This window comes from Heterocephalus glaber, unplaced genomic scaffold (assembly GCF_053883595.1).
Source record: "Heterocephalus glaber isolate CG9 unplaced genomic scaffold, H.glaber_assembly_v1.0 deba00001532, whole genome shotgun sequence".
NCBI lineage: Eukaryota > Metazoa > Chordata > Mammalia > Rodentia > Bathyergidae > Heterocephalus > Heterocephalus glaber.
The window spans coordinates 3536896-3564278 of NW_028258330.1; the positions used below are offsets into that span (position 1 = coordinate 3536896).

A 27383-nucleotide genomic window follows, 5' to 3' on the forward strand; every position below is an offset into this window, starting at 1 on the left:
GAGATTGGCTGATAGGATGGGGCACATGTGGCCTCTACTCCAGAGGGCCAGCTGGGGGGCTTCGAGGGGACCAGCTGGGGAGAAGAAGCAGACAAAGATGGGGGCAGCAGGGAGGAGTGGAGAACTAGTCTAGGATCCATAGGCCAGGTGGTGAGGCAGGTGTGACCTTGGGCCTGGGCTCCCAGTGCTAGGCCTGGGGTCTAGCCCTGCCTGCAGTCTGCAGTGGGCGACAGCCCCTTGGCACAGATGGCTGAAAACTTAGACATACAGACTTTCTGGGCAGGAGGAGACACATTGGAAATAGTGATGGTGCTGCCACTTGGAGGAGAAAGCCGGGTGAGCATCGATTTGGCCCGGCCGCCCCAGTGGGATGCTGAAGTCTAAGCCTGGGGCTGGTCCCGAATGCCAGGTACCACCATGCCCAGGGCTGGAGGAGCAGCAGCTGGGCTAAACCCAACCCTTGCCCTGCTTTTCCTCACGGTAACTCTGCCCAGCCCCTTACTGGCCCAAACTAGGCTCGCCAAGCTCAGCCCCAGAAACACAGGAGCCACACAGCTGGGCTCTTGGGCAGGTTGGGGTGAGCAGGATTGTGCTCCCCTCCCAGAAGGACCATGGTGCAAAGGTTTCTATTCACCATGTCCCTTGGTGTTCCCCATGTCCCCCTATGCCTGCCATAGCCCAGAGGGAATGGTGCAACCTAGCCCTTCTCCCTGGGGCCCCACACACACCTATCGGGTGCAGTGGGCACACAGGAGCCATGCAGCCTGGAATGTACCAGAGAAAGGGAGCTGGAGGGATGCCTGGCCATGGTGGCACTGGCTGCTACCTGGCTCCAGGGTGGCTTTTCCCTTTTCCCCAGCTGGCACCCCACCTTCAGATGCCTAGGCCTTCACTGCATTGCTACGTCCACCCAGCACAGAACACAGCTGGCCTTGCCCTGTCTCCCCACCGGTAACAAGGTGGAGTAGGGCACAGGCCAAGGTCCTGGTTCTGCCTGCACTTGGCATCTTTGCTCATGTCACCTTATGTCTTTCACCAACCTCTTTCCTTCCTTATCCTGCCGGCTCTGATGCCAGCTTTGGTTGGAATCGCAAGCTGGGTATTTTCTGGGGTTAAATCCGGTTTTTGCCCCTGCAGCCCTTCAGGCCCGAGTCACTTGCACACACCCATCCCCAGACACAGTGGTAGAGAGACACCTTTAAAAGATGTCTCTGCCTCCAGCGACAGCCTAGCTGTTCCCTTTTGTCCAAAGCAACTTGTTTCTTGGTTGTTTTTGCAGCACTGGGGTAGAACCCAGGGCCTCATCCCTTCGGACAGGTGTCTCCCACTGAACTGCACCCCAGTCCTGTCTACCCAGCTTCACCCAGCCTAGGAGGGAGCACAGTGGAGCCAGAAAGTGGAGAAGCTGAGACCACTTGGGGCCACTGTCTCCCCAGCCCTGGCACAGTTCTGAGCATTAGTTTGGGCTGTGCCCTGGAAACAAGGAGGCAAGGGCGGGAGAGGAAGAAAGATGCTGTTTGAGGGTACCAGCACCTCCTGAAATTAGTTACAAATGCCGACGATGGTGACAATTTCAGAGGCTGACATCTGGAGGAGTGGGGAGCCCAGTGTCCCAGCCCCGTCCCCAGCAGAGGGACCATGCCAGAGGGAGGTGATGAAACCATGTGCTCATCGAGGAGTCCTGGAGGATGTGGCTGGCAACTAAGGCCGGGTATTGCAACAGCATTCCTGAACACCCCCTGGGCCCTGATGCCCTGGGACCAACCTCCAGGGTGCAGAGTGCGAGTTTTAATTTTATTCCTGCTTCAGTACTCAATGGCTGCGTGCTCATCCAGACTCATTCAGATGAGCAATTTAGTCCTGACCTCTAGTCATAGGCCCCTTGGGGAATCGGAGTAGTAGCGTATGGTGTAAAATAGCATCTGTAAACACTCTTCGATCCTAGTGACACAGGCAGGGACCTCGCTGGCTCTTTCCTGGAAGTCTCACTGGCTCTTTCCTGTCTCTACCCAGCGCTGCTTCCTGGCTCAGATGCTTTTCTCTCCATCCTGTACTTCCTGATCAGCCAAAAGATTCACAGCTTTTAGGTTGCAGGGCAAGAGCTATGCAAGCACTGCACTAGCTGGGGGAAACATCAAACAGCTTCCCCTTTTGCTGAGCGCCACTGTCTTGCTCCAATCTGTGCCACAACCTCAGTCGACTCTGCTACTGGCCACCCTCCTGTCCTTTGCAGGTGCTGTGGCCTCCAGCCTGAGTGCCACCCCAGGAGAACCCTAGTGTGGAGGAGACAGGCAGATTCCTCATCGTCCCCAAGCCCCCAGACCTGGTGGCCCCTGGAATCATGGCTGTGCAGACTTGTGGAAAAGTCACATGGAACTTCTGGACAAGGCTGTGTCCTCCTGACCTGAAACCTCACAAACTTCCAGCTTTCAAAGAAAAAAGAAAAAGGCGACAACAACCAGAGACAAGCAGCTGCCACAGGGCATGGGTGGCTACTTCTGGGGAGGGGGTAGAGGGCAGTTGGCTCCCCATTCATAAATATAACCACCCATCCCAGAGGAACCAGCAAAACATGGTTATTGTGGGAGGAATTTCCTGTGTGTGTATTTCACCTGTTCTTTCTATGTTAGGATCATGGTTTTCTCAGAAATTTCATCATCATGACAATTGGCTCTCCCCAGAGTCCTTACCAGGGAGAAGGTTTACCTCTTTCACCTGGTGCTTGCAGCCCTCTAGCACAGCAGGATCGACTGACGGCCATGCTGCTGCCCCGGAGCACTCAGAGCTCTTTCAAAATCCAGGGTCCTGTCCTCAAGAGAGCTCCTACAGGACAAGGATGATCGCTAGGCACAGTGCAGCTCAGCTCCTCCAACACCAAGGCAAGCATCCCTAGGACACAGATCTCGTGCCTCTTTCCTATCCTCCACAATGGCCTACACACACCTGCATATCACCCTCAGCCTGCCTGGTGACTGATAATCGGCACAGCCATTTCCCTGCAGGGCCAGTTTGTTCCCAGAGGCCATGGAGTTTCTTTGACTGATGGCAACTCATGCAGGACAAGGGCAACCTGGGAGCCAGGCATGCTCTGGGACACTTGGGAAAGGACCAAGCATAGTCCCTGCTGGGAGGGCAGACCTTATAGGCAGAGCTGCCCCAGGCTTGGGGAACAAAGCACCTCGAGCTGTCCCACTTGAGACAGGATGTTCCAGGTGGCCATTATCACTCGGGGCTGTGTTCTAAGGGTGTGGGGAGGTGACCAGGTTTGGTGCTATTTCCCACCATGTCCCCATTCTTCCTCTCACCAGTCCCTTTTCATTGATTTTAGCTTTCTAGTCACTGATTTGGCTGGTGTCACTCAGACTTGCTGGTCTTATTGCTGGTGTGCTTGGTTTCATGTTTACAAAGTGCCCAGACCTTGTTCTTATACAGAGTTCATCACCTGTCCCTGGGCCCAAAGGCAGGAAATGGCTCCCAGGAGAACATGGATCCACAGGCTCCATGCACAGAGGGCAGAGGGAGGAGAGGCGTGGCAGGGACCGGAAGGATTTTCCTTTCTGTGGTGCCAAGGTGGAGTACAGAGCCTCACTTGTGCTAGACCAGTGCTCAGCTCTTGAGCCCCACCCAGCCTCTGTTGCCAGAGTTGATGCCCTGGACTTCGGGCTTTATTTTATCTCTGGCGAGCGCTCCTGACCTTGGAGTAGGAAATTCAATTGCAAGTAGCAAAAACTCAACCTTGGTGTAATCCCCAGTAGTTTTAACAACCCCATGACCCAGATGACAGCCGGGAGTCCTCCACCTGGAGTCTGAGTCCACTGTTGCAGGAGCAGCTTTGGTTTGGAGACAGACTGGGAAGCAGGGAGTCTGGCAACCATGTTGCTCGCAATGCATGACTTAGTCATTTTTGTTATTTGGGGTGGAAAATTGAAGTGGTCAAGTTTTTTTTTTTCTAGTTAGAAAAGAAAAGATTATGTTTTTATAATAAATGCCTTTTAGCAAAATTGCCAGGGTCACTCAGACCCTTCCAGCCACACACTGACTCTTCACCTCCTGGGGCGTGTGTCAGCATCTGCAAACACAAGCGGCACGCAGTGGCCCCAAATAGGGTCATGCTCATGCCTCACGTCAGGCCCACCTGCTTCCCCCACTCCACACACTAGATTCCAGATTTCCATCAGAGCAAAGCCGAGTTTAGAGTCTCACGCATCAGCTTTTATACTTAAAAAAAATAGTAATTCCACAAATAGTGACTTTAAAAATAATCGAGCCTTGAGCATGAAGGAATGTAGCTCAGGAGAGCGGCTGTCACACGTGTCTTTGGCAGCTAAGTCTGCTGCTCCTAAGAGCTGTGGGTGGGGGACCCTGGCCTTGTGATGTGGGTTGATCCACTGGACCCTTAGCCTTACAAACAAGAGATCATACAGATCCAGAGAGCCATGTAAGTCCCTGTCTTCCCAATCAATTTCAGTGCCGCTGCTGCCCACCACTGATCTGATCTATTTGTTGCAAGCAGAGGTTTATGAATCCTTTGAAACTTACTGTGACATCCTATATGTAGCTGAGTACTTTATATCTACCGAAGGGGACATTCAACAAGAAATAGCCATAGTTGTAGCTGCACTCCGTATCTATGTATGACATGCACATTAAGTGAATGTTTCCCATGTTTTCAGATCTACAAAGTTTAGTATGTGTAAATAGGGAAAAATTTGATAAATATGGTAAATTAAGTTTATAGTGTGTCATTTGACTCTTGTTTTGCTGCCTTGTTATTTAATTTCCCAACCCCTCCACATCTAGGGTGGTTCTGAGGTAGAGACCCTCTCAGCTAATCCACCCTGCAGACATGAGTGTGTGTGTGTGTGTGTGTGTGTGTGTGTGTGTGTGCATGTGACACAGGACACACTCCACGAAGGCAGCCGTGCTCTGGGATAGCGTGCAGCTCACTGCTGATGCCTGACTGACTCTAGTTCACCCTCTTCCCCCTTCAGTTCTGACTGTGATGATTTAATAAGTGGAGACATAGCACTCAGCTGCTATATGTTTCTGTCAGGCCTCTGGTTTGTAGGAAAATAAAATTTATCTTGGCATCTAATAAAAAAGATGGTTTGTATTTTTATTGTAGAGAGTTGTTCAGAAATGTTTTTTAAACCAAAGCCTAAGCATGTGTCCAACATGATATCTGGTACCAGAGCAAGGAAGTTTACATGCATAGGCAAAGTTGACCCCATGGGTCCTGCTGTGGCCTGCTAAGAGCTGGCCACCAGAGGTCCTGAGCCCAATGTCATTGCCCCACCCACACAACCCCGTGGGGCTTGTCGTGGTTCGTCCTGACAAGTAAGCTGTAATGTGGCCTCCTGCTGGCACAGCTGAGGCCAGGCTCATGGCTCTGCCTTAGGACACTAGCTGTCACACTGCAGCCTGGCCCCAGCCACTGCCTGTGTCCTGGGCCACTCTGCTCTAGAGAGCAGCAGAATGCTCACAACACTAGGCAGCTGAGTTTATGAAATCACTCTCTTGTCCATTTAGGAAATGCTCCTTGAGTACTTGTTACTTGCAAGATAATCAGTGGCCTCAGGAGAGTGGTCCAGGTGTTCCCAGGAGTCAGACGTGGAGTCTGAACTGATTGGGCTTCTTTCTCGCTTTTGATAAACAGCAAAGCCTGTGCACAGGATCGTCATGGTTTTAATACTTTGCTTCTGGTAGGAAGCTCATGGGAAATAAGGGCCTCTGTGGCGAGAAGCAGTGGTTCCCACCTTGGACCGTCAGCCTCATGCAGGAAGCTGGGGTTCCTGCCCTACTACACCCTGACTTCTGTTGCCTCTGCTCCGCTTTCCTTACCTACCCAGAGGACACAGCTGCAGAGACAGGCTGGGGAGCCTGAGCCAAGCCACTGTGGTGCTCAGGGAAGTGGGTGGGTCTCAATGTGGGGGCCTGGGGATCACACCTTGGAAGGGGAGCTCCTTGGGGTTGTGTCCTGCCCCTCACAGCTCAGCTGGGGAGCAGTTCATGGGAGGCCCCTTGGGATAGTTCTGCAATGTTTTTCAGATCTGGCCATTTAGAATTCAAAGGCTACTGTTACCAAAGCCTGGTAAAGAAGCTTATTTTCTTACAGCAAAGAGGAGGAGGGCTTCCTGCACTATATCCATTTCCTATAGGTGACCAGTCAACAAACCCCAGGCCCTGTCCTGTAAGACCAGCAGAATTCCAAAAGGAACTAAACTCACAGTGGCCCTCAAAAGGACCATTGCTGCAAGCAACGCTGTCATAGGTCCACCTTGGTCTTTGTCTGGTGCCAGAATTTACAGCAAAAACACTCTCATGTTACACCCTGGTATAATTCTCTAAGTGTCCCAGGAAAAAGTTGGAGTTATTTATTTATCTTCCAGTGAGGAGCCTTGAACATTGTACCCATTCACTTCTGTATGCATCGCCACTATTGTCAGGGTCCTGTGTTTGTGTCTCAGCTACACTGAGGCCTCTTTGATTCTTTAAACGATTTATGTCAAGGAGCACTGGTATCATTTGCTCTTCTATAAATGGACATAGTTTTTTAACTGCATTTCACTTTTCAAACCAAAATATGAATGCTGTGGAAATGGAGCACAAAGTGAGTTTCACCTGTGTGTATTTGGCTTATTCAGGGCTGGGGTCTACGGCTAAAAGCACCAAGGCCTAAAGATGTCAGCTCTCTCAGGCAGGAACTGGGCTCCCTGCTTCTTGGTGACACTTCTGTTTAGCAGCTGTCTCTGTTCCTCACCAGTGCCTAGACTACTTGTTGAACATGTCATTTCCTTGTACTTTTGCCCATTTTGAAGGTGTCCCTGAGGCCACTTTGACCCTACTGCCGTTCAGACCAGGCACAGCACAACGGCTCACAGCATGAAAAACAGCTTTCCCAGGAGCCTCACCCTGCTATAATGCAGAGAACACTTGGAATTAACCTCCACTGCTGTGATCCCAGAAACCACTGGGCAGGGCATTTCTAGAGGACAGATTGCCCCATCTTTCCTGAAGAGTAGAGCTTGAGGTGAAGCCTGGAGCCTCGGCGGGCCAGCAGCTCACACTGGAAGGTTGCTCCACTCTGTGTTCAGAACCAATCAGCTTCTTAAGCTCTCGCTGTAGTTTGATCAAAAGTATGTGTTGCCCCCTGAACAAAGTGTTGTGTGTCAGGAGCTCCAGAGGAAGAAGCAGCCACACCAGTGCCTTGAATGCCATGAGAGTCACCCTTGAGCAGAGCAGAGACAGACTTGGACCCAAAGCCTGGGGCAGGGGTTTGTGTGCTGCTGTGGCAGCTCCCATTCCCTCCAGACTTCGGGACAGGACACCAGCTGGTGGTGGTGATGCAGGGGTCCGGCACATCGTGGCATCCTTCCTGCCCTGCTGCAGAGCCACCCGAAGCCCAGCCGCATCAGGGGAGCTGATGGATGAGACCCCTCCCAGAGAGCAGCATGGGAGAACTTGCTTCATTTGTTATTGTTAGAATTTTAAATTAAAAACATTTGTAATACCTACATCCCCATAATCTAAGTTGGATAAGGAGAAGAATCAAGGTCTTAGAATAAGCTGTCATGTTACAAAATATTTATCTTGGTAGAGCACCTGCCTGGTGTGCACAGGGCCCTGAGTTCAGTCCCCAACACTGCAAGTTAATTAATTAATTAAAATAAAGATAAGTATATGATAGATAGATGAATGATAGATGCATGGGTGGATATAAATACAAATATTTGTCTGGGAGAGTCTGCCTTTTATAGAACAAAAATCAGAAACTAGGAAGCATCCTTTTTTACCATATCAGATGTGAAAACCACTAATTGGACTTTTTTCAATATTCACACCAAGATGTGCTGCCTTAGCTATCAGGCTATGTTATGGATGTAATTGGAAATTCTGTTTAAAACATCATTTTAAGAGAGAGGCAACAGATGCATAAATGATTCTGGAACAAGAGTGTTCTTCCTGTGTGTCTTGGTGTGACTTTTAATCTTCCATTGATGTCCCCCATCCCATCAGATATTTGCTGAGTGTGACAGAGGATGTGTTGTATGAATAGGTCCTGCTGGTCGGCTTCCACCTTGGCGTGTGGTCCCAGGGTCTGAGCTCAGCAGTGTGCTTTTTGCTGAGGGTGTGAAGAGGGAAGGGCTTGCTATTATAGATCCTGAAAGGATCTTTTTGACTTCAGAAAATAGCCTGGCCAAGAAAAGCTTTTTTCCATGAATACTCACAGACTGCATTATGCTCCCAGGACGGAGAGGTGAGCACTTTTGATCAATATTCCCTGAGAGATGACCATGGGCTAAGTGCATGTGAGGCCTCAGTCCACCGCTCCCTCCTAGAATCTGCCAAGGTCTGCAGTGGCCTTTCCAGTACCAGTGTGAATGGTGAGGGCTGCACAATTAGGGCATCATTGGCCTCCTTTAGAAAATGCCACCCCATTTTGTCTTCTATGTGAGTGGCTGATGGTGGCCCCCTGGGGTCAGTTATTTCCGCAGCCTTCCTGCAGAGAGGTTTCAGCTTCTTCATTTTAGGCACCATGAAGAACACCCCCCTCCAACTATTTTGATCCAGAAACAAGGGCCGGGTGCCGGTAGGAAAACTCACAGAGAAGTTTCTCCTAATCAAGGCAGACAGTTTCCTCATATACAAATTAATGAATCACAATACCTTCCATACAGGACTTATGTGAAGACCAACTAGAAAAACACATTCAATCCAGAGAGCATATCTGGAGTTGATTCTCACTATTGACTGAGATTCAGCCGAGGCTATCATGAAATACCTACATGTGGTCTCTGTGCCTATAGCTTCCACTTCCCCACATCATGGAGACAGATTCCCAAAAAAGAAGCTTCATGGCCTTTTCTAATCTAGCCTCAGAAGTCACAATGTCATTGCTGCATTCTAATCAAGGAGACAGCCACAAAGGCCAACTCCATTTTGAAGGGAGAGGACGGGTATAGCCTTCACTTCATATGTTAGGTATGTCAGAGAATTTGCAGAAATGTTTTAAAACCTCAACCACATGTCACTAATATTGTATAACATTTAAAATCCATTTCCTCACATCTTGTACTGAATCTTATTGATACTTTAAAAACCCAAAACAGCAATGATAATGAGTTCTTACCAACACTTGACCTGAATAACTCAGTCAATACTATAATTACAGTCATTACAGTCAATGCAGTTATTCCATAAAGGCTCCTGGCTCTCTCGTTTTGTGTCCAGGAGGGTCACACAGTCAGAATTTGGGGTTAAAAGATCCAGAAACAACATTGAAATTGCCCTGCCAGACAAGTCAAATTGCATCTCATTTCATGATGCTGGACTTCCACCATCGCACTACTAAGGGGCAAATTCTTCATTCCCCCAGCAGCACTGACTGCATTAATACCACCTCCTTCCTGTTTCTCTTCTGGATCCATATCATGGATGTTTGATTAACAGTCAGGCACCTCAAATCCAAACTGTTAGGCTGACATGACTCCTCATAGCTGAGCAGTGACCTTAATGCCCAAGCCCATGTTCCATTCCCCCATAGCAGAACTAGCTGCAAGAGTGGCTAGAAAGGCAGGTTTCTGCGTTCTATCTGGACTCCTTGGGTGGGAGATGATCTGAGGATAGGAAGTGTGTTCAAAAGCTGTAGGACAAGCAGAGAACATAATTAATGTTCACTCTAAGTGGGTACTACCTTTTTCTCATTTTATTATAGACAGAAAGATGATTCATAACTTGCTCAAAGCCGCACAGCTCCAGAACGGTAGACACAAGATGATAAAAGCAGGCGTTTTTGCTCCAAACTCCTAGCACCTTATAGTCACAGTATGCTGGGAGAGGAGCTGGGTTCCTTCACATGTGAGCTTGTGAAATCTCACCATAGTGGAAGAGAAAGAACATTATCAAAACCTGTTCCTTCCAGAAGCCACAATGTTGGCATGCTCTTTGAGGTATAAAATTAAATATCTTCTTGAAATATTTTCTCAAAATTTGGTAGATTCTGAATGTCACAGTTTTGATTAGGAGTTGGTATTTGGCTGAGGGATGCAATTGAGCCCCTCAGCTGCCCTTTAGACCTGTTGTGCTCAGGGATTTTCCTTCTTTTGCCTATGCTGGTTGCCATGGTTCTCAGATGTCCTGTTAACTTGCTTGCAGGTATAGAATAGCAAGAGATTTCCACAGCCAAGTGCTTTAGAACCAACATGGATAGTAGAGAACTGCATAGGATATGGGATGGGTGAGCTAGCCCTGAGTGATAGCCCCACTGCATGGCTGCTCAAAACACCAGCATTCACCATGGAATCACCCATTTCTCTCTTATGTTCTGCATCTGCAGCACATTACAGAAAAGCAAAACATGGTGCAATCTAATAATTGGGCACTACAAAAATGGCAGTGGCAGTGTGACTTAGTCACAATTATGGAAAGTTGAATGTACCTGGTTTTCCCATGACTACTGGTTGTTTGCATTTGCAGATTTGTAGAAATATGAACTTTCTCCAGCATATGAGAGAGGCAAAACTTGAAAGGATGATATATTCTGGGAGCACTGTGCTGTAGATCATTATGGCCAGGCCTAACTCGCCTCCTCCTGTGGACGAGACAGGGCCGTGCGTGGAACAAAGAACACCCCTCTTGTTTGCTTCCTCCCATGAATCAGGTAGGGTCCCTTGGGAGGAGGACAAGCAACAAGAGGTTGTGGTGGAGTAAGGCCTAACCAAGGACTATCTTCCTTCCACCTATTCTCCAGCGAAACATCAAGCATTATGTCCTGCAGACCCTAGCCATGCTCCCTGTTCCAATCAGGCATCCCCTTTCGGTTTCCTTATCTACACTATAAATAAAGGTGCTGAGGATGCAAGCTAAGCTTTTTGTCTCATCAGGATAAAGGGTTTCCACCTGACCTCAGCTTTATCAGCTTTGTCATTTTCTTTGTCTGACTTTCTTAATCTCCCACAGTAGTTTCTCACTCCGTGAACCCTTCAGCCACGTGGGCCATGGGAGATATACTTGATTTAGCTCTCTTTCATTGAGTGGGATTTTCAAGCTGTTAGACTCTAAACACAAATCAGTTATTTCCATGATTTGGGGTTAGAGCTGTCCATGTCCTTAGCCACAGTATTATTCTCCTTGCTATGGTAGCACCTTGACATGAGGATGGTGTCAGGATCCTGCCTTTCATTAGTCATTTGAATTCTACAGTGGAATATTTGCCTCTGCATAGTTATCTCTGTAAACCAGTTTCCTTCTTGATCTCAACTAACTGCCCGATTACAGGCCACATCTTGTAGGTCCTTCCATTTCCTGATCTTATACCAATACAGCCTTGTGAAGGAATTGCTAGAACTCAATGAGTAATGTTCATGAAGCCTTCAGCCTAGGAAACAAATTGAAATTTAACTGTTAGTTTTGTGACAAACCTGTCATTAGTTGGGATCAGTGCCCCCTAGTTCAAGCCATCAGCTCTTTCCAGGCCAGATTTACTATTGATGGCCATAATGGGATAACTCACACTGTGACCAAGACTTCACACTCTAAACCAGGGCATGCTAAACTCCAATGTGCACACAGACTTCCTGGGGATCTTGTTAGAATGAAGATCCTGATTCCACAGTGCCAAGGCAAGGCTGATGCTACAGGTCCACACTTTACATGGCAATGCTCTAAAAATGCACATCTTGGTCTGTTTTGTATTACCATCACAGAATATCATTGACTGGGTAACTTATAATGCACAAAAGTTTATAGGCTCAGGGTTCTGTAGACTAGGAAGTCCACATTCTAAGGGCTTGTCTTTGGTGAAAGCCTTTTTATTAGATCATTCCATGGCAGAAGATGAGAGACTAAGAAAAGATGAGTGAAAGAGGAAAGTGAGGAGCCCAAACTCACTTTTATAACAATTCACCTGCTGCAATGACAGTACTAACCCTCAGGACCTTAACACCTTCCCTTAAACCCCACCTCAAAACTTTGGAGATTATGTTTCCAACACATGAAATTTGGGGGGCACATTCAAACTGCACCATTGCCATAAGTGATAGATCTGTGAGACTGGATCAGCAACCTGTTCTAAGAAAAAGTTTCAGGTAATAATTAGAAACCTGTCATCAGAGTGACTCCTCGCTATTGGACCTTGATCTTAGTCCCCAAATGCTGAAATATTCACACAATTGAAAGAGGTCAGCAGTTGCCAGGAAGGTATTTGTTGCTTCTGAATTAATACTATCTTGAAAAGTTTCAATGCTGAAATAAAGTTATCCTCTATCTTTAACTCAGTTTTTAAACTAATGTTTACCAAAAGTCCCTGAAATGTTAGGCTGAACCATACAAAATTGTTGATATGAAACTTTTATTTTTACTTATAAATCAGCAATTTTCAATGGTTGTGCTTCAGAGTTGTGAATTCATTTGGTAAATTAAAAGCAAGGAGCCTGCCATCCAGGGGACAACCTTCCTTTTGTGTTAGGTTCCTGTGGTGACTCAACAGTTTGGGTTTATCTGTGTTACCTGAGAGCCGCCATAACAGACATGACAAACATGAACAGCACTCATTAATGAAACTATCCTAAAGGCAACTTTCTATTTTCAGAAACACAAGTAAATTTTCTCATCTAGACAATCAGGTTAAAAAACACAGGCCCTGAAGCACTGGCACCAGTAAAAATAGTCGTACTCAGCTTTGCCATCTTCAAGAATGAAGTATGTTAAGTTGTTGTGTTTGGAACACACACACAATTAAGCAAATAACAAGGGTGGGAATACAGAGCTGAGAAACATTCCTGAATGATGTTATTGACTATTGTATGATGTTATTGTCAGCAAACTTTTTCCATAAAAAGCCAAAAGGTAAAAATATTTCTGGCTTTGTGGGCTGTGTAGTCTCTATCACAACCATTAAACTCTGCAGCTCTGTTATAACTATGGCAGGTGCTATGGTTATCTTTCAATAAAACTTTATTTAGAAAAACAGGCTCATGACCAGATTTTTGCCAGGGGGCCTGAGTTTACCAATCAGCTGTTTCTGTTGTAATGATGATCTCCATCTGGGGGAATTACTTCAATGATGGCAATAACTGTGGAATCCCAGTATAGTCTTAGAATGTGTCAGTCCATAGTTACTGCTACAAAGAAGTCAAGGTGACATCAAATGCACTTTAGTTTTTTTGAATCCTCTTTAACCTAAATTACCAAATTTAGAAAGCACAGAGCAAGGAGAAGATGATATGGTTTTCAGTGTGAATAGAACAAACATTTTCTGATACAACTGCGAAATCTTAATTAACTGTTTCATCCAAAGGATTTAAAAGTATAAATTGTGTTTGATGATTTATCAAAACTCACATGAAAATCCTCAGGAAGATCTCAAGGAAAATGATCCTGTTCCAAAAGAACCAATAAAGATCTTCTGTTCAAAGACATGAGGGAATAGAGTGTGTTCATTTGTGGTATAAAATATGGATGAGATCTAACATGGTTCTACTCAAATTTAGGCCCCTTCAGACTGAGACTGGGCTCATCCGCTTTGTCCCTGGCCCTTCTCAATTTGATCATTTTCATGTGCACTATTCCTGTGGGCTCCTGAACATCTCCAAATAACAACTTCTTTGTAGCGGTCTTCTAGAATAGGAAAGGCTTGTCTTACACAATACAGCAGACAGACAGCAACAGAACAAATTGCAATCAACTGATGTTGTGAGCTTTTAAATGGTGATACTGGACACATGTGTCACAGCCTGCATCTCACATCTTTTCTGTTCTTTGTACCAGGAGGAAATTGTAGCCTATTTTTTCCCCTCCGGTCGAAAGAGCCCTTCTCTGAAATCTGCCCTTTCATGCACTAACACTTTCTCGGTGTCCTATCAGATTCAACACATAATAGTCTCTTGGCTCACCCTGTCCATCCTGTCACCAACAGGTGTGACTGGCTGTGTTTGAGAAGGGGAGGGGACATCATACCACAGACCTGGCCCTGTGCAACAGAGACAAAGCAGATGTTGCATTCAAATAATAGGGCCTCCTTTGATGACTGAAAGAGGAGAATAATGACATAAGGTTGAAGTTCCCAGCATTATTGTTTCCCTGCTGTGCTGTTTCACCTACTGGTTCAAACTAAATGGAAGGACACTGGATGCCTGGGTTCTGGGGGAGGGGTGATGCAAAGGTAAACTGAGTCCTGAGCTTCTTACAGGGCATAAATATGACATGCTTGGAACCCTGGCTCTCAAGCTTGACACCTTTGCATGTGCTCCTATCAACACTAAGCACTTCTAGGCTTCATTTCCATTTAGCAATGCACTAAGAATGGTTCATCCCAATAGGGTGGGCTTATAGCAGTGAGTTAAAGAAAAAAGACATCAGTACCAATGCTTTGTGTGAAAAGCCACCAGGAAGACCACACAGTGTGGAAATCTTCAAACAAGACAAATGTGGATGCATTCACCCTGTAGCCCATGCAGAAGAATGTGTGCAGGTCCTGAATATCCACTTTCCAGATGCAGCACAGCAGGCCCACAGCAAAAGTAGCTAATAGAGGAATGATGACAGCTGAGGCTGAAGGGATGAAGGGGGTGCGTGTTTGGGTTAGCAAAAGATACTCACTGACCTCAAATCAGATGTTCAAGGATGTCTCTCGATTCTGAGAAGCATATCAGGCTTTTGCAAAGACAAAAAAATTTAGAGGAGTTGAGAAGGGCAAACTTGATCACCAAGGTTTTATTTTCTCACCCAGCTTTAAGAAATCAATTTCCTGGGCCTGGGATTTAGCTCAGTGGTTCCACCACCTCCCTTACAAACACAAGGTTCCGAGTTTGATCCCCAGTACCAAAAAAAAAAAAAGAAGAAGAAGAAAGAAAGAAAGAAAGAAAGAAAGAAAGAAAGAGAAAGAAAAGAAAAGAAAAAAAATCAATTTCCTTCACCCCAAAGTCCCTCACAGGTCCCTTACTGGTGATACCTTTCATCGGGCTCTATCGCTTTAAAGACCTACTTGGGCCTGTCATGACTCCCCCTGCCATTCCTTATAAGGAATGTGTCCAAAGAAACAGGAACCATTTGTCTTCAGAAAAATCTCTTGCCTGGGAGGTTGCCTTCATGACACCAAAGCCTGTAGCTAGCTGTTTGCACAAGATGAAGGGGTGCTGAAAATTATTGGCCAGTTTCCTTAGCAACCTCAGAAGGATGCAGGCACTCCCAAGTTCTCCCAGTGCAAAACAAAGATCCCCCTATTTATGAGACTCATCAGGCATGGGAATCTTCTCTGGCCCCTTACTCTAGGGACTCAGTGGGCCTGGCCTTGCTTAGAAATGCTGGTGGAAGGTGTGCCAGGGGGACAGGTGAAGCCCAGGATGCAGGGACTCTGAGACTTGGGGCAGCCCTTCCCAGGGGGCCTCCCATGCTGAGTGCTTATGAAGAGCTGCTAGCTGGAGAAACTCCTGTTGCTCCCTGACCAAGTCTCTTTAACTTGCAGAGCCACCCCCACTTTGTGTTGCTGATGGGCCTGCGAGGGACAACTGACATGTCTCAAACCAGCAGTGATGGCTCCACCAGACTTTCCCAAATGCTGCAGTCTGATCATAAAGAAACAATAACTTCTCTGAGACATAAAATTGGAAAACATAATTTTTTTAAAAGATGGAATGTTACTTGAAGATGCATTTGGCTGCTCTTAATCTCACCCACACAGGACTTTGAGACTATTACTTTTGGGTTGTGTTGCCAAAACACCAATCAAATGTTTCCATAACTGAGGAGCAGACTCACCATGCTCCCTGCTTTGCTACCACACACGTTGCTGAATCTGTCACTCACACACCAGTGCATTTTGCCACCTGATAGGTTTCTGTTTCCTTCTCAGTTTCCTTCTTGTACTTCTCTAAATTCCATAGCTTCAACTACCAAATGTTACAGGTTTCTCTAGCCCGGGCATTAAAAAACTAACTTCTCCTAGCTCCATAACAAGCTAACTGGGTCACATATTTTGCCCCACACACTACAGTCTAGCTGCCAGGAAATTTCTCTACAAGACCAAAATGTCCATTCTACAAAGATGGCAAGTTTTTCTCAAAGTAAGTGTGCCAGTGGGCTTAGAGCTGATCTAAATGCCATGCAGGACAGCACTGCAGGCAGAGGCCCCCTGTCTGAATGAGAGGCCCTGTGTCCCTTTACCCCATAGCTCCCAGATCCTGCAAGTACTTACTAGGAGCCTTAGCCTAGTTTGCAGAGAAAGAGACAGAGGCTGTAGGAAGCTGTGACACAACTTCATAAAGCCCAGGAGCCACCCAAGCCCACTCAAGCCCCTTCGCTCTTTTGCTGGACATGAGGTACAAGAAGAGGCCCTATAATGTCACCTACTCACGAGAACTTCCAAGAGACCGTTCTGATAGTTTTGTCTGTGGACTGTGCTGGCTGAGGCATTGAGTCCAAGGGGAGAAGAACAGGTTCGCTAGGGACCGAGAAGGCCGCTGGGCCTGGCACAAGCAGCACCTGAGAAATGTGGCCTCCTCCTCCACAGTGTCCGGATCCAGACGTGCCAGGCAGTGCCCCCTGCGGCTCGGGCTGCCCTATTTAGCTGTGACTGCAGGGCACCCTGACGCCCTCATGTATCACCCTGGGAATCTCCTCCCAGAGGGAGCCCAGCGGTAGCCCCAGGCTCTGCAAGGAGCGATCGCCCTGTCCATGGTGCTACCCCAGACTCCGGGTCGAGGTAAGCACAAGGGACGCAGCCCGGGCTCCGAAGCGCTGCAGTCAGCCTGCCGCCAGCCTCCTTGTTTCCGGGCTGCCGGAACTCCAGCTTCCCCAGGGAGGACAAAAGCAGCACCAGGGAGAGAGCTAAACCAGCGTGTACTGCAGCTCACTTTTGAACCAAGGACTGCACATCTTTTCACTGTTTATTTTACCGTATTTGCCGGGAAATAGAGAAGTGTAGTGGTACTGGCAAAAATCAAGCCTGTTCTTTTATTTCTTCTCTCCTTGGGCTTCTCCTTAACTGTGTTGCTTTCCCTGACTCCTGGCCCTGTTCCCCCTGAGCTCTTGCTATGGGACAAAGCGGGAGACTTGGCTAGTGTCCACTGGCGAGACCTGGGGACCCACAGGGAGTTCTCGAAGCTTGGGCTTGTGTGAGGACGGTGCCCACCTTCCGGCCTGGTGTTTTGTGATAGCGACCTTGTGTGCTTATTACCCAGGGACACAGAACACAGAAGTGAGATAAGCTGGTGTCCTTCCTAGGGATACTCACTTAACTCATATTGCATTACCTAGATATAAACGGATCAAGGCTTTCTTCTACACCCGGAGCCAGCTTCATACGCTATAGAGTTGCATTTAGCATCTCACATAAGGGAAATTTGGGGTTCTACCTTAGAAAAAGGTATATTTGATCAAGTGAACCAGAAGTCCACCATGGATGGTGTATGTTGGTGGATAAACAAATCATATTAAACTTCCTAAAAGTGGGCTGTGGGTGATTTCATGCATTAGGACTATGGACAAGGGAAACTGGCATGATACCATTCTTGCAGACAGCTGCAGGCAGGGTTGGACCCTGCATCTGGCCAAACTTCAAGTATTTAAGAAAACTTTTTGGGCTGGAGATATGGCACTGTGACCACTTGGTCAGCTTGTGTGAGTCCCTGGGTTCCATCCCTAGTACCAAAAAAGAAAAAGAAAGAAAGAGAGAGAGAAAGGGGGGGGGAGAGAAAGATAGAAAGAAAGAAAAAGAAAGAAAGAAAGAAAGAAAGAAAGAAAGAAAGAAAGAAAGAAAGAAAAGAAGGAAAGAAAGAAAGAAAGAAAGGGCCAGGGATTTAGCTCAGTGGTTCCACCGCCTGCCTCACAAGCTGAGGGCCTGGGTTCGATCTCTGGTACAAAAAAAAAAAAAGGAAGGAAAAAAAGAAAAGAAACAAAATGTTTATTGCCACAGAATGAAATGTATATATTTTTTCTAAGTTTGGGAGCTCTTTTAATGTGTGATCTGATTGGCAAGAATATTTTTAAAGCTCCCATAGTCTTTCAGGTGGGGGCAGCTATAGCCCACAGATTCTTTTGTTTCAGTCCAAATGTTTAGGACGCTACAAATGCTGCCTTTGTCTGCCCTTATTTTCCAAACTGGTGGAGTTCAGAGCCATCAGTGGTACAAGGTGGCTGCTATTTCTATGCAGGGTTTCTTCTTTGTCATGGGAGGAAGAATACTCAATGTTTCCACCAGCTGAGCTCTTACTAACCACCCTCCCACCAAAACTGGAGGCTCAGAATCCAAAAAATGATCTCTTTCATCATTTTTTCTTTCCATTTCCTCCTGTACTGCCCTTCCCAGAGCATCTCTGCTACTCTCTGGAGATCCCTTTACTGAGCAGATTCGAAAATCTCTTTGGCAGGCAAATGTTAGGGGACAGGGGGCCTCAGGAAAAAGCACAAAACCACACTAAAGGAAGGGAAAGTACAATTGTGATGTTTAGCACAACTCTTTAGCCAAACATTTCAGGCAGGAACCACTCAAAATATTCACTGGTGAGCGTCAGAATTGTTCTTCAAAGAGTGACACATAACGGAAAACATGATAATCACGTTATTAAATTTAATACCCCAAACAGATGGTGTTCCAGTTTTCCCCCAAATAGATTGCTCACCTGATTGGAAAATTATTTCAGAGCCCTTCTTCCAAACCCAGTTGTTTAACTTCTGTTTCACCCATATGTGAATTGGTTTGTTTCCCTTCCTTTGGAAACCTAACTGTAAAATCCTTTTTTCTTATGATTAAGGAACAAAGCCTCCCTTTTTGGAGGAATCACTGTTACTCTGAGCCCTAAACTGTAGAAAAGTGAAAGATTAAAAGTGCTTCTGGGCTGGGGATTTACCTCAGTGGTTCTGCTGCCTGACCTGAAGGCACAAGGACTGGAGCTGGATCCCCGGTACCAAAAAAAAAGTGCTCCTACACCTCCTTGGTAAAAGGTTAGATTCTTGTGGTGCCTTAACAAGACTTCTCTGGATCTTTATAACCCCCAACCCTGTCCAGCACATTTCTAAGGCACAAAATCACACTAGGTTGCACACAGAACCATCCAACCACAGAGGGCAGAAGCCAGAAGTTCAAGTTTGACTCTGAAAATCCACAACTTTAGTGATGATGGAGATCTTTTTCCTAACAAAACCTAAAGATGGTTTTTAAGAAATGCTCAGAACCTCTCTTTTCAATCCCTGCTGGGACCATGGGATGTATAAATAAGCCCACTACACTTTGAGTTTGAAAATATTTTATTTGAATAGTAAATATTTATACAGTTGAAACAGTTCTATTGAAGCTTTCTATAAATAGCTAACAATTAAGAAAATAATGTATGTAGAAAAGAGATTGCATTTAAAAGTAAGAGCTGTCAGTTGTACATGGGCCTCGGGGGCCCTCCAAGCAGAATAAAATGGTAGGTTGTCTGTAATTCCCTCAGAAAGGTATAAAAGTTAAAACTTTTAGCAGACCCCTTTAGAAAAAAAAGGCTCTCTTCTAAAATGCACAGTGAAATGTCAAGAGTGGCAGGGAGGAAGAGCTCGTCAAAAAACTGTAATCAAATAATTTCATCTTCATAATTAATATAAATAAATAAAGAATAAATAACAATTACTCATAAATCAAAATATACATTTAGAGGGAACTCATATAGTCCTACCTCAGTAAAGGTGATCAAACCAAAAAGCCTTATGTGAGACGGTGAGGCAGTTACTACAGCATCTTGTGAAAATTCCCTTCCCTCCCTCCCAAAACGTCCCAGACAGACAACAGTTCAAGGCATTTGTGGCTATACTAAAGAAAACTCTTTTTAAGCAATTTGATTTGTTCACATACAAAAAGGTAAAGCCAGACTCCAGCAGTTCACAAGCCATAATAAAGCTAATCGTGGGGGAAGTTCGATTTACAGCCTGTGAAATATAAAGGCATTTATTCCTCAAGATTCACCCAAAACAACCCGTACGCTACACAGAGAGCGGAGATTGGTAGGCGTAGGCGAAAGCAAACCGCATTTCTAGACCATGAACACAGCGAATACTAGCAAGAAAAACCGCTTCGTCCTGCGGCGAGGGGAAGCGTCCAACCACGAGACACACGCGTACAGCTTTCCTCCCTCGGAGAGAAAGAGGTGGACTCCTGCGGCGCCACGAAGGGGGAACACAATGCAAGACGGGGGTCCAGGAGGAGTCACCACGAGAGGACCGGGGTTACCATCAGTCCACACCGAGAGAAGAGGGGACGACACTTTCACCCGGGGGTGGGGCGCCCGGGCGCGCTCTCTGTGCGGGTCTCCAAGCGAAGGCACAGTTCTGGGCGCCTGGGTGCGGCTGCGCCCTAGCAGGCGGGGCGCACGGGCACCTGCAGGAGGATCACCTGTCTGTTCTCTGACGGGTGGCACTTGTTGATGTGCCGCGTGAGGCCAGGCGAGCTGTAGAAGGTGGCTGGGCAGTACTTGCAGGGGAACACCTGGGCGGCGTGCAGCAGGCGCAGGTGGCGCTCCTGGGCGCCCTTGCTGGGGAACGTCTCCCCACACACCGGGCACAGGTGGCACTCGGCGGACGCGCTCAGGCCGAGCACGGCGGCAGCCTCGCCGTCGCCAGCCGGGTCCTGGGGCGCCTTGTCGTCGGGCCCTGAATACAAGGCCAGTAGGTCCTCGGCGGCGGTTGCGGGCGGCGCGCCCTTGGCCTGCAGCGCCTGGTGGTGCGCCAGCAGGTGCTTGCGCAGATAGGCCTGGCGGCGGAACTTCTTGGCGCAGTGGTGGCACTCATAGAGCCCGTCCTCGGAGCCCGACTCAGACACACCACCGGGGCTCGGCGTGTCCCGGTCGCTGCCACCGGCGGCCTCCCGAGCCTCGGCTCTGGCGGCGGCTTCGGGCTCGGGCGCGCGGGGGGCGGCAGGCGCAGGCCGCGGCTTGTGCCAGCGGCGGTGTGAGGCCAGGTTGGCCGGGCAGCTGAAGACCTTGGCACACTCGGGGCAGCGGTACTCCACGCGTACGATGCGCGAGCACTTGTGCTGCGCCAGCGCGAACGGGTCGGCGTACTCCTCCTTGCACAGCTGGCAAATGAACTCGCCCAGTGGCCGCGCTGCGCCCCCCACGCGGCCCCGTGGCGCCTCCACCGGGCCCTCCTTGATCTTCAGCCCCAGCACTGGCGACGTGGTCACCTCGTCCTCGAAGTGCAGCTTGCGGATGGCCTTGGGCTTCTTGGCACTCGAGGCCTTGGCGGCTTTAGCTGGCGGCTCGGAATGGGGAGCGGGCCGCTTGCCCGGGGGGCGCAGCGCGGCGGCGGGGGGCGGCGGGGGACCCCGGGCGGCATCGGTGCCCGCCGAGAACGCCGTGCCCATCTTGAGCTCGGCGGGCGCGAAGAGCAGCGCGTCGCCGCCGCAGGTGCCTCCCGCGCCTGCGCCCGTGCCCGCACCGCCGGCCCCGGCGCCTCCGAGTAGCGCGGCGGGCGTGGGGAAGGACTCGGCCGACACTGGCGAGCCCAGGTTGAAGCTGCGCTCGAAGAAGCGGTGCCTCTCGTGCTCGCGGCTCACGGGCCGCGTGGGGCTGTAGAGCGGCGCGGGGTGCGCGGCCTCGGGGTTGCCGAAGTGCGCGGCCCGCGGGCCCGGCAGTGGAGGCGCGCAGGCGAGCGCGGCGGCGAGCACTGCATGAGCGCGCTCGGCGGGCGGCGGCGGCGGCGGGGGCCCGGGGCTGGGCGCAGGGGGCTCGGCGTGGGCGCCCCCACAGCCCGGCGACAGCAGTGGCGCGCCGTCGCCGTCCTCGCCACCGCGGACGCGGTAGGACACGGGCGTGGACTTCTTGCTGCGCTTCACCAGGAAGCCGCGGGGCATGGTGGCGCGGCGCGAGGGCGCGGCCGCTCGGTCCCTCCTCCGCCGCCCGGCCCCCCTCAGAGTCCCCGGCCCATGGCGCGGGCGCGGCGGCTGCGGACTCGCGTGGCGCCGGCGAAGGAAGCTTGACCCGGCCCGGCTCTGCGCCCCGCACGCGCGTCCTGGGCCCGGGCCCCGGTGCCTCGCTCTTTTAACGGGGGGAGGGGGCCATTGTTCTCCCCTCCCGCGTCCCCCCAGCCAATCAGCGCGGTCGCAGCTCCGGGGCACGGGGTGGGAGGGCCGCAGGCGGCGGCGGGGGCGGCGCGGGGTCGCGTAGGTGCGGCAGATGTACCTGAGGGCGCGGGGCCCGGCGCCCCTCCCGCCCTGCCCGGCGCCGCCGCTGCCGCCCCGGCACACGCCCGGCCCCGCCTCCCTTCCCGCCTGGCTGCGCCTCCATGGCGGGGCGCACGTGCCGCGGCTTTGTGTGGCTCCTCCGGGGGGCGCGGCGCGGCCAAATGGGCCCGTCCATCAGCGCGACAATGCGCGCCCCCTCCCGGGCGGGGACTCCCCGCAGGTCTCGAGCGAAATAGCAACAAAGGAGGAGAACGGCCCCCAAAATGTCAGGAAGGCTCGAGCGCAGCCTCGGGGTGGGGGTGGGATGCACGCCGGTGGGGGGCGGGGGAAGGAGAAAGAGGAGGGAGTCGCGCGGTCTCCCGGACGGCCCGGGACACGCCGGGATCCGGTCCGCCCCTGTAGCGGCGAGGGCTGCGTTTGCACTGAGCCCAGGCCGAGTGGCCTCTCCGAGTTCGAAGATCGCTTGGCCCTGTGCTGCTTGCACTGGGCTTTAAAAAGAATTTATATTTTTCTAAACTTTATCTCTCTCTCTCTCTTTTTTTTTTTTTTGCAACCCCGGAGGCCGGGGACTGGCGTCCTTGCAGAGTCCCGCCCCCCCCCCCCCTCCTGCCATCCAGGTCCGGCCCGTCCCCGCCGCATAGGCCCGGGTGCCCTGCGCCCCCTCGAAGCCAGCTTCCGCCCTCCCGGCGGCGCGGCTCATGCATTTTCATTCCGAGCGGGCATTTTGTCTGCCGGTTGACATCAGATGCTAAATCAAGGGCTCTAATCAAGGCTCGTGGAATAAAGGGGCCGCCTGTCTGGGCGCGGGGGGCCCCCCCGGAGCCGTGCCCCCTTCACCTTTGTGAAGGAAATTAACCTCCTGCTATTGAGCGCCGGTCGCGGCCAATCTGGACGCAAAAGAGACGCGTGCTGCCGGCCGGGGGGAGGGGGGCAATCTGTCCTCCGAGGCAGGCTGTGGCCATCCGGGGACGAGCCTTCCCCGTGCCACCAGGAAAAGACCACAGCAAGGACCCCCGCCCCCGGCGCCGCCTGCGAGGACCCAGACCTGGCCGCCTGCGTCCCCCCTCCTGCCCAGCACCCGGGAAACACAAAAGACAGTCTGAGGGGACAAGGCCCACCCCCAGAGTGCCTAGTGGCCCCCAGCGTCCATCACTGGGGAACAAGTAGTAAACCCACATAAAATGTCTTATGTTCTGAGCAAAATGTCACTTTATTGAAAGAAGGAAACGCGTTTTTCTGTGAAGCTCTGCACATCCAGATGGAGTTTTGCTCAGTTTTGCTTTTACTTAATTCCACTGAAGGTATTTAATTGTTTTGGGGTTTCCCTCTGAAAATACCCTGGCGTGGAAATTAAGCATTTTTTTTTTCCCAACAGAATCCACTTGAGTCATAAATTGCGCTGGGGACAGTTGTTAGGGTTAGTTAAGCAAGTGGTTCACCAGGAAGAAAGATGTTTGATGATTCAGTATTTGTGATTGTTTTTAATTCCGCACCCTGGAAAGAGAAGAAACACGTAATGAGATATATTTTGAAAAGTCTCATCCTTGTTTTAAAAAGTCTGATGAATTCTAGTCCTACAGGAAGAAGTTTTAAAATAAATTTGTCTAAATGTATAATGTGTTCATTCTGAAAGTAACTGATGTTACTTCCTCACCCTTTGGAGCGCTGATTAATGTTGCTGATGAAATTAGAAGTGGGAAAGAGATTCCGAGACAGCGTCGGCCAATTTTATTTTCTAATCATGCATCCCATCTGGGTTGTGGGATAATAGGACAGAGTGGGGGCCCGTCCTTCCGTCACCGACTAACTCGCTGGTACCTGGTCTTCCTAGTAACCCTCCTCTCATTCAACAGCTAACAGGGAGTTAGTTGCTTAATGAATCTGTAAAATGTAGCAACTTCTCTAATTGCAAGGGGGTGGGAGGCCCGCACACCACCACCACCAAAATAACAAAAGCAAAATCCCTGCCCGAGGGAATTCTAACCGGGATAACCAAGGAAATCTATGCAATGCTGTTGAGATAGTACTGCGATTCAGTGTATCCGTTTCTTGTTCTAGTCTGGCCAGCAGAAACGAACTCTGCTTTCAGACGAGTGCCGGTGCTGTAAAAATAAATGGAAACTCTTGAAAGGTATAAGAACTGGGAAGTAATTTCAGGACCCAGGGTGGAGGGGGAGCACGGCAGCTCTCACCTCACCTCAGCGACCTTCATGCCAAGCTCGCGGCTCCGGGCCGCGGATGTCCACGGCCTTCTGCGTGGGCTTCTCAGCCCCCGCGCGCCGCGGGCGACAGCGGGTCGCGGTGTCTGTCCGCTCCTGGAAGAGCGGAGTGCCACTACCCTGTGCCCACGCGGCCTGCTTTCGCACTGTGACTCCGTAGGGTCGCGAAGAGTCTGGCTGGGGGAAACCTGAGCACTGATTTGCCCCCACCGAGGGGCTTCACTGAACCGGTGAGTAGGAGAATCCACATCAGGGAGCCAAGTGTCCCTCTCCGGGTCCCAGGCGCCCCTCCCTCCCTGCAGGTCCCTGGCCAGTGCTTCGGAGACAGTCTGGGCCCTCTAAGCGTCTGGCCCTTGCAGCCCACGCTGCGGTTCTTGCTCGGACGGCTGTGGAACTGGAGGGGGTCCCGGGTGTGCGCGGCTGCCGTTGGGGCTCGCGCGGGGGCCGCTGTGATCATAGCAGCTCGAAATCCAAGCGGAGACTGCAGAGACTTTCAAGAAAGTGCTGCCACCGGGGACTCCGGGGCTGAGAAGCGGACAGTGCCATTTGGAGATGCCAGTGGGGAGTCTTTGGCGCCCCCACCCGCTGTGCCCTTCTGCTGCAGACCCCTCTCCTGGTTTAAGAAAAGCCCCCAACCACGGCCCTCGGTCCCCGAGAGCATCGACCCTGCGACACTCAACGCGTCACCGTCCCAGGCCTGCGACCAAGACCGAGAGGGGCAGAGCGGGAGCTGCTTTGTGTTTGCAGGAATGAGGGGCTGGTGCGTCCCGGGGCACGCGAGAGACACGCGCAGACCGGCCGCCCCGCCCGGGCACTCCGGGCCCCCCGCCCCGGGCCTGGCCTTTGTCTGGCGCATTAGCATAAAGCTGCCTCGGAACCTCCGTTCAAATAATTCCACACAAAAGAAGAGTGCATGAAAGAGAGCGAACAAGGGCGAGTCCGAGAGGCTGCCCGTCCCCGGGCGGGAGGGACCCGCTTGAGTTGTCGCCCGAGTATCAAGTGCCCCTGGCAATCTGCTGCGCGCCCATTTGCCCATTATGCGCGGGGCCGGCGGGGTGCTGTGCCTCTTTATCCCCCGCGCGACGCCGGCGGTGCGCGCTCCTTGAAGGGCCCTTAGGGCTGTTTGTTTTTGCCTGGGTGGGGACTGTCCCTCTGGAGGGAGGGGATCGAGGGCCCGGCCCCGCGGGGAACAGCTCCGGTGACCAAGCCGGACAGCATGGCCCGGACGGCTCTGAACGTGGGCTGCAGAGGGGTCTGCTTTCCGGGCCTCGCCTCAAAAAGTGCAGCCCAGACCGACCAGGCCCGGCCCAGGACCTTCTGGGGCCACGGGCGCACTTCTCGCCTGGGCCGGGTGTTCGTCCTCCCAGGGCCTCGCTCTCCCTTAGGAGCCATCCTGGCTCCCATCCCGTCTGTCCTCTCCTCCATCACCCGCCTTTCTCTTCCCTGGCTTCTCCCCAGGCCTCTCTTCCCACCCTCCACCTCTTCCTCCTCCTCCCCGGTCCCTCGGCTCCTCCGGCTACGGTCTCCCCTCCAGCCTTGTCCTGCTCCCTCCTTCTCCCTCTCCTCTCCGTCCCGTTTCGCCGGCCTCTCCCAGCCCTGCGCTCTCCTTCTCTCCCCCGTCTCCTCTCCAGCTCTTCCCTTCTCTCCCTTCTCTCCCTTCTCTCCCTTCTCTCCCTTCTCTCCCTTCTCTCTTTTTCTCCTCTTTCCCCACGCTCTCCCCCTCCCCACCGGCCAACGTGTGTTATTTTATTTGTCTAGAGAGAGCCTATTTGTTCAGTGATGTGTGGCCTCCTGCTTTAATGGGGGACTCGGAGGCTTGGTTTCTGCGAGCATTAGCATACAGCTGCCGGCTCTGCGCCGGCCCGCGCTTGCTTACTTTTTATCCCGGCCTCATCGTCACTTCTCAACCAGAAAACAATCAACAGCTCTCCGAAGGCGGCTTTCCAGCCCCTCTGCCTGAGTCTTAGCTGACGCTGGCTCACCGCAGTTTGTCTCTTTTTCTCTCTGTGTCTGTTTCTCTCTGTCTCTCCTAAATATTGACTGGCAGTGTTTCCTTCCCTCCCTCACTTTATCTCTCATTTTTCTTTGCCTTCCTCTCTGTGATATTTGGGTATACTAAAACCATAATGAGCCATTTCTGGAAAGAAGGCAGCTACACTTTATTAAAACCTGACATCTGTCAGGAGATCTTCAGGGGCATTGGCCAGGCAGGGCTATGGCATGTGATTTGGGGGAATAAAACTTTGAAAAATTAACTTGGCTGTTTTCTTGGCAATGTTCTTTACTTGAAACTGCAGGATTCCAGGATCAGGTGGTGAGCCCAAGATGTCTTCAGCTCATCACCACATGCCACTATAGATGGAGATTTCAAGTGTTCGCTGCCTCAACATGAAGAAGTCCAAAGATCAGGCTCTTTGAAGCCCCTTTGCTTGCCAGGCTGTCATTAACTTTATTCTCTGAAACCTCTTAAGATAGCCAATTCCAAGCAGTGCCCAATGACTTCTGAATTCATATTCTTAGGAAACCTGTTCTGCAGCGATGAAACTCTGAGGTCAGCACATATATGCTAAAATCCTTAGATTCAGGAAATAATTTAGCATATGTGCTAATCTTCCTAGATTCAGGGAATCTCTTCCTAAGAATGGGACACAGATTAAAGTAATGGCTTCCAGCCCCCTTTCTAGGCTAACGTATGTTTGGGGTGTCTTCAAATGTGCCCTGATGCTTATGGCACCCAAGGAAGCATCTTAAAAGGCAGGGAAGGGAAAAGTGGTTGTTATCAAATTCATGCATGCCTTGGTATTAAGGCTGACATTGTCATTCAGGGCCACTTTTATGTGACTGGAGGCTTTATCATGGTAATTCTTGGTCACAGAAGTCTTACGTGTTGATCCTCTACTGTTCTGTTCTGTTAATCTTCAGCCCAGTCCCAGGGCCTGTCACAGCAACTCTCTCATTTGCTGATGAGTTTGACCCAGGTCCTCTCAGGGAAAGGACAGAAAGGCCTCCCCGAG

The 27383-nt window shown here is 50.4% G+C and overlaps 2 protein-coding genes across 15 annotated transcripts in view; one reads left to right on the top strand and one right to left on the bottom strand.

Moving 5' to 3' along the window:
- The window catches only part of Ralgapa2 (Ral GTPase activating protein catalytic subunit alpha 2), a 364983-nt gene that overhangs the window by 289683 nt on the left and 47917 nt on the right, over positions 1-27383 (top strand). For 4 of the 14 annotated variants that reach the window (XM_087189027.1, XM_087189028.1, XM_087189025.1 and 1 more), the window contains one exon: positions 2234-4735. The exons of 8 other annotated variants lie outside the window; for them this stretch is intronic. In XM_087189027.1, the coding sequence (XP_087045153.1) occupies positions 2234-2277 (44 nt within the window). In that variant the 3' untranslated portion in view covers positions 2278-4735. Of the gene's footprint in view, positions 1-2233; positions 4736-6818; positions 7954-27383 lie in introns of those variants that run through there. 2 more of the 14 variants (XR_015442050.1, XM_087189024.1) reach the window with 2 other exon arrangements.
- On the bottom strand, positions 19225-22035 carry Insm1 (INSM transcriptional repressor 1). Its single transcript, XM_004840899.4, has one exon. The coding sequence runs from the start codon at positions 21818-21820 to the stop codon at positions 20324-20326; it is 1497 nt and encodes a 498-aa protein (XP_004840956.1). The 5' UTR covers positions 21821-22035; the 3' UTR covers positions 19225-20323.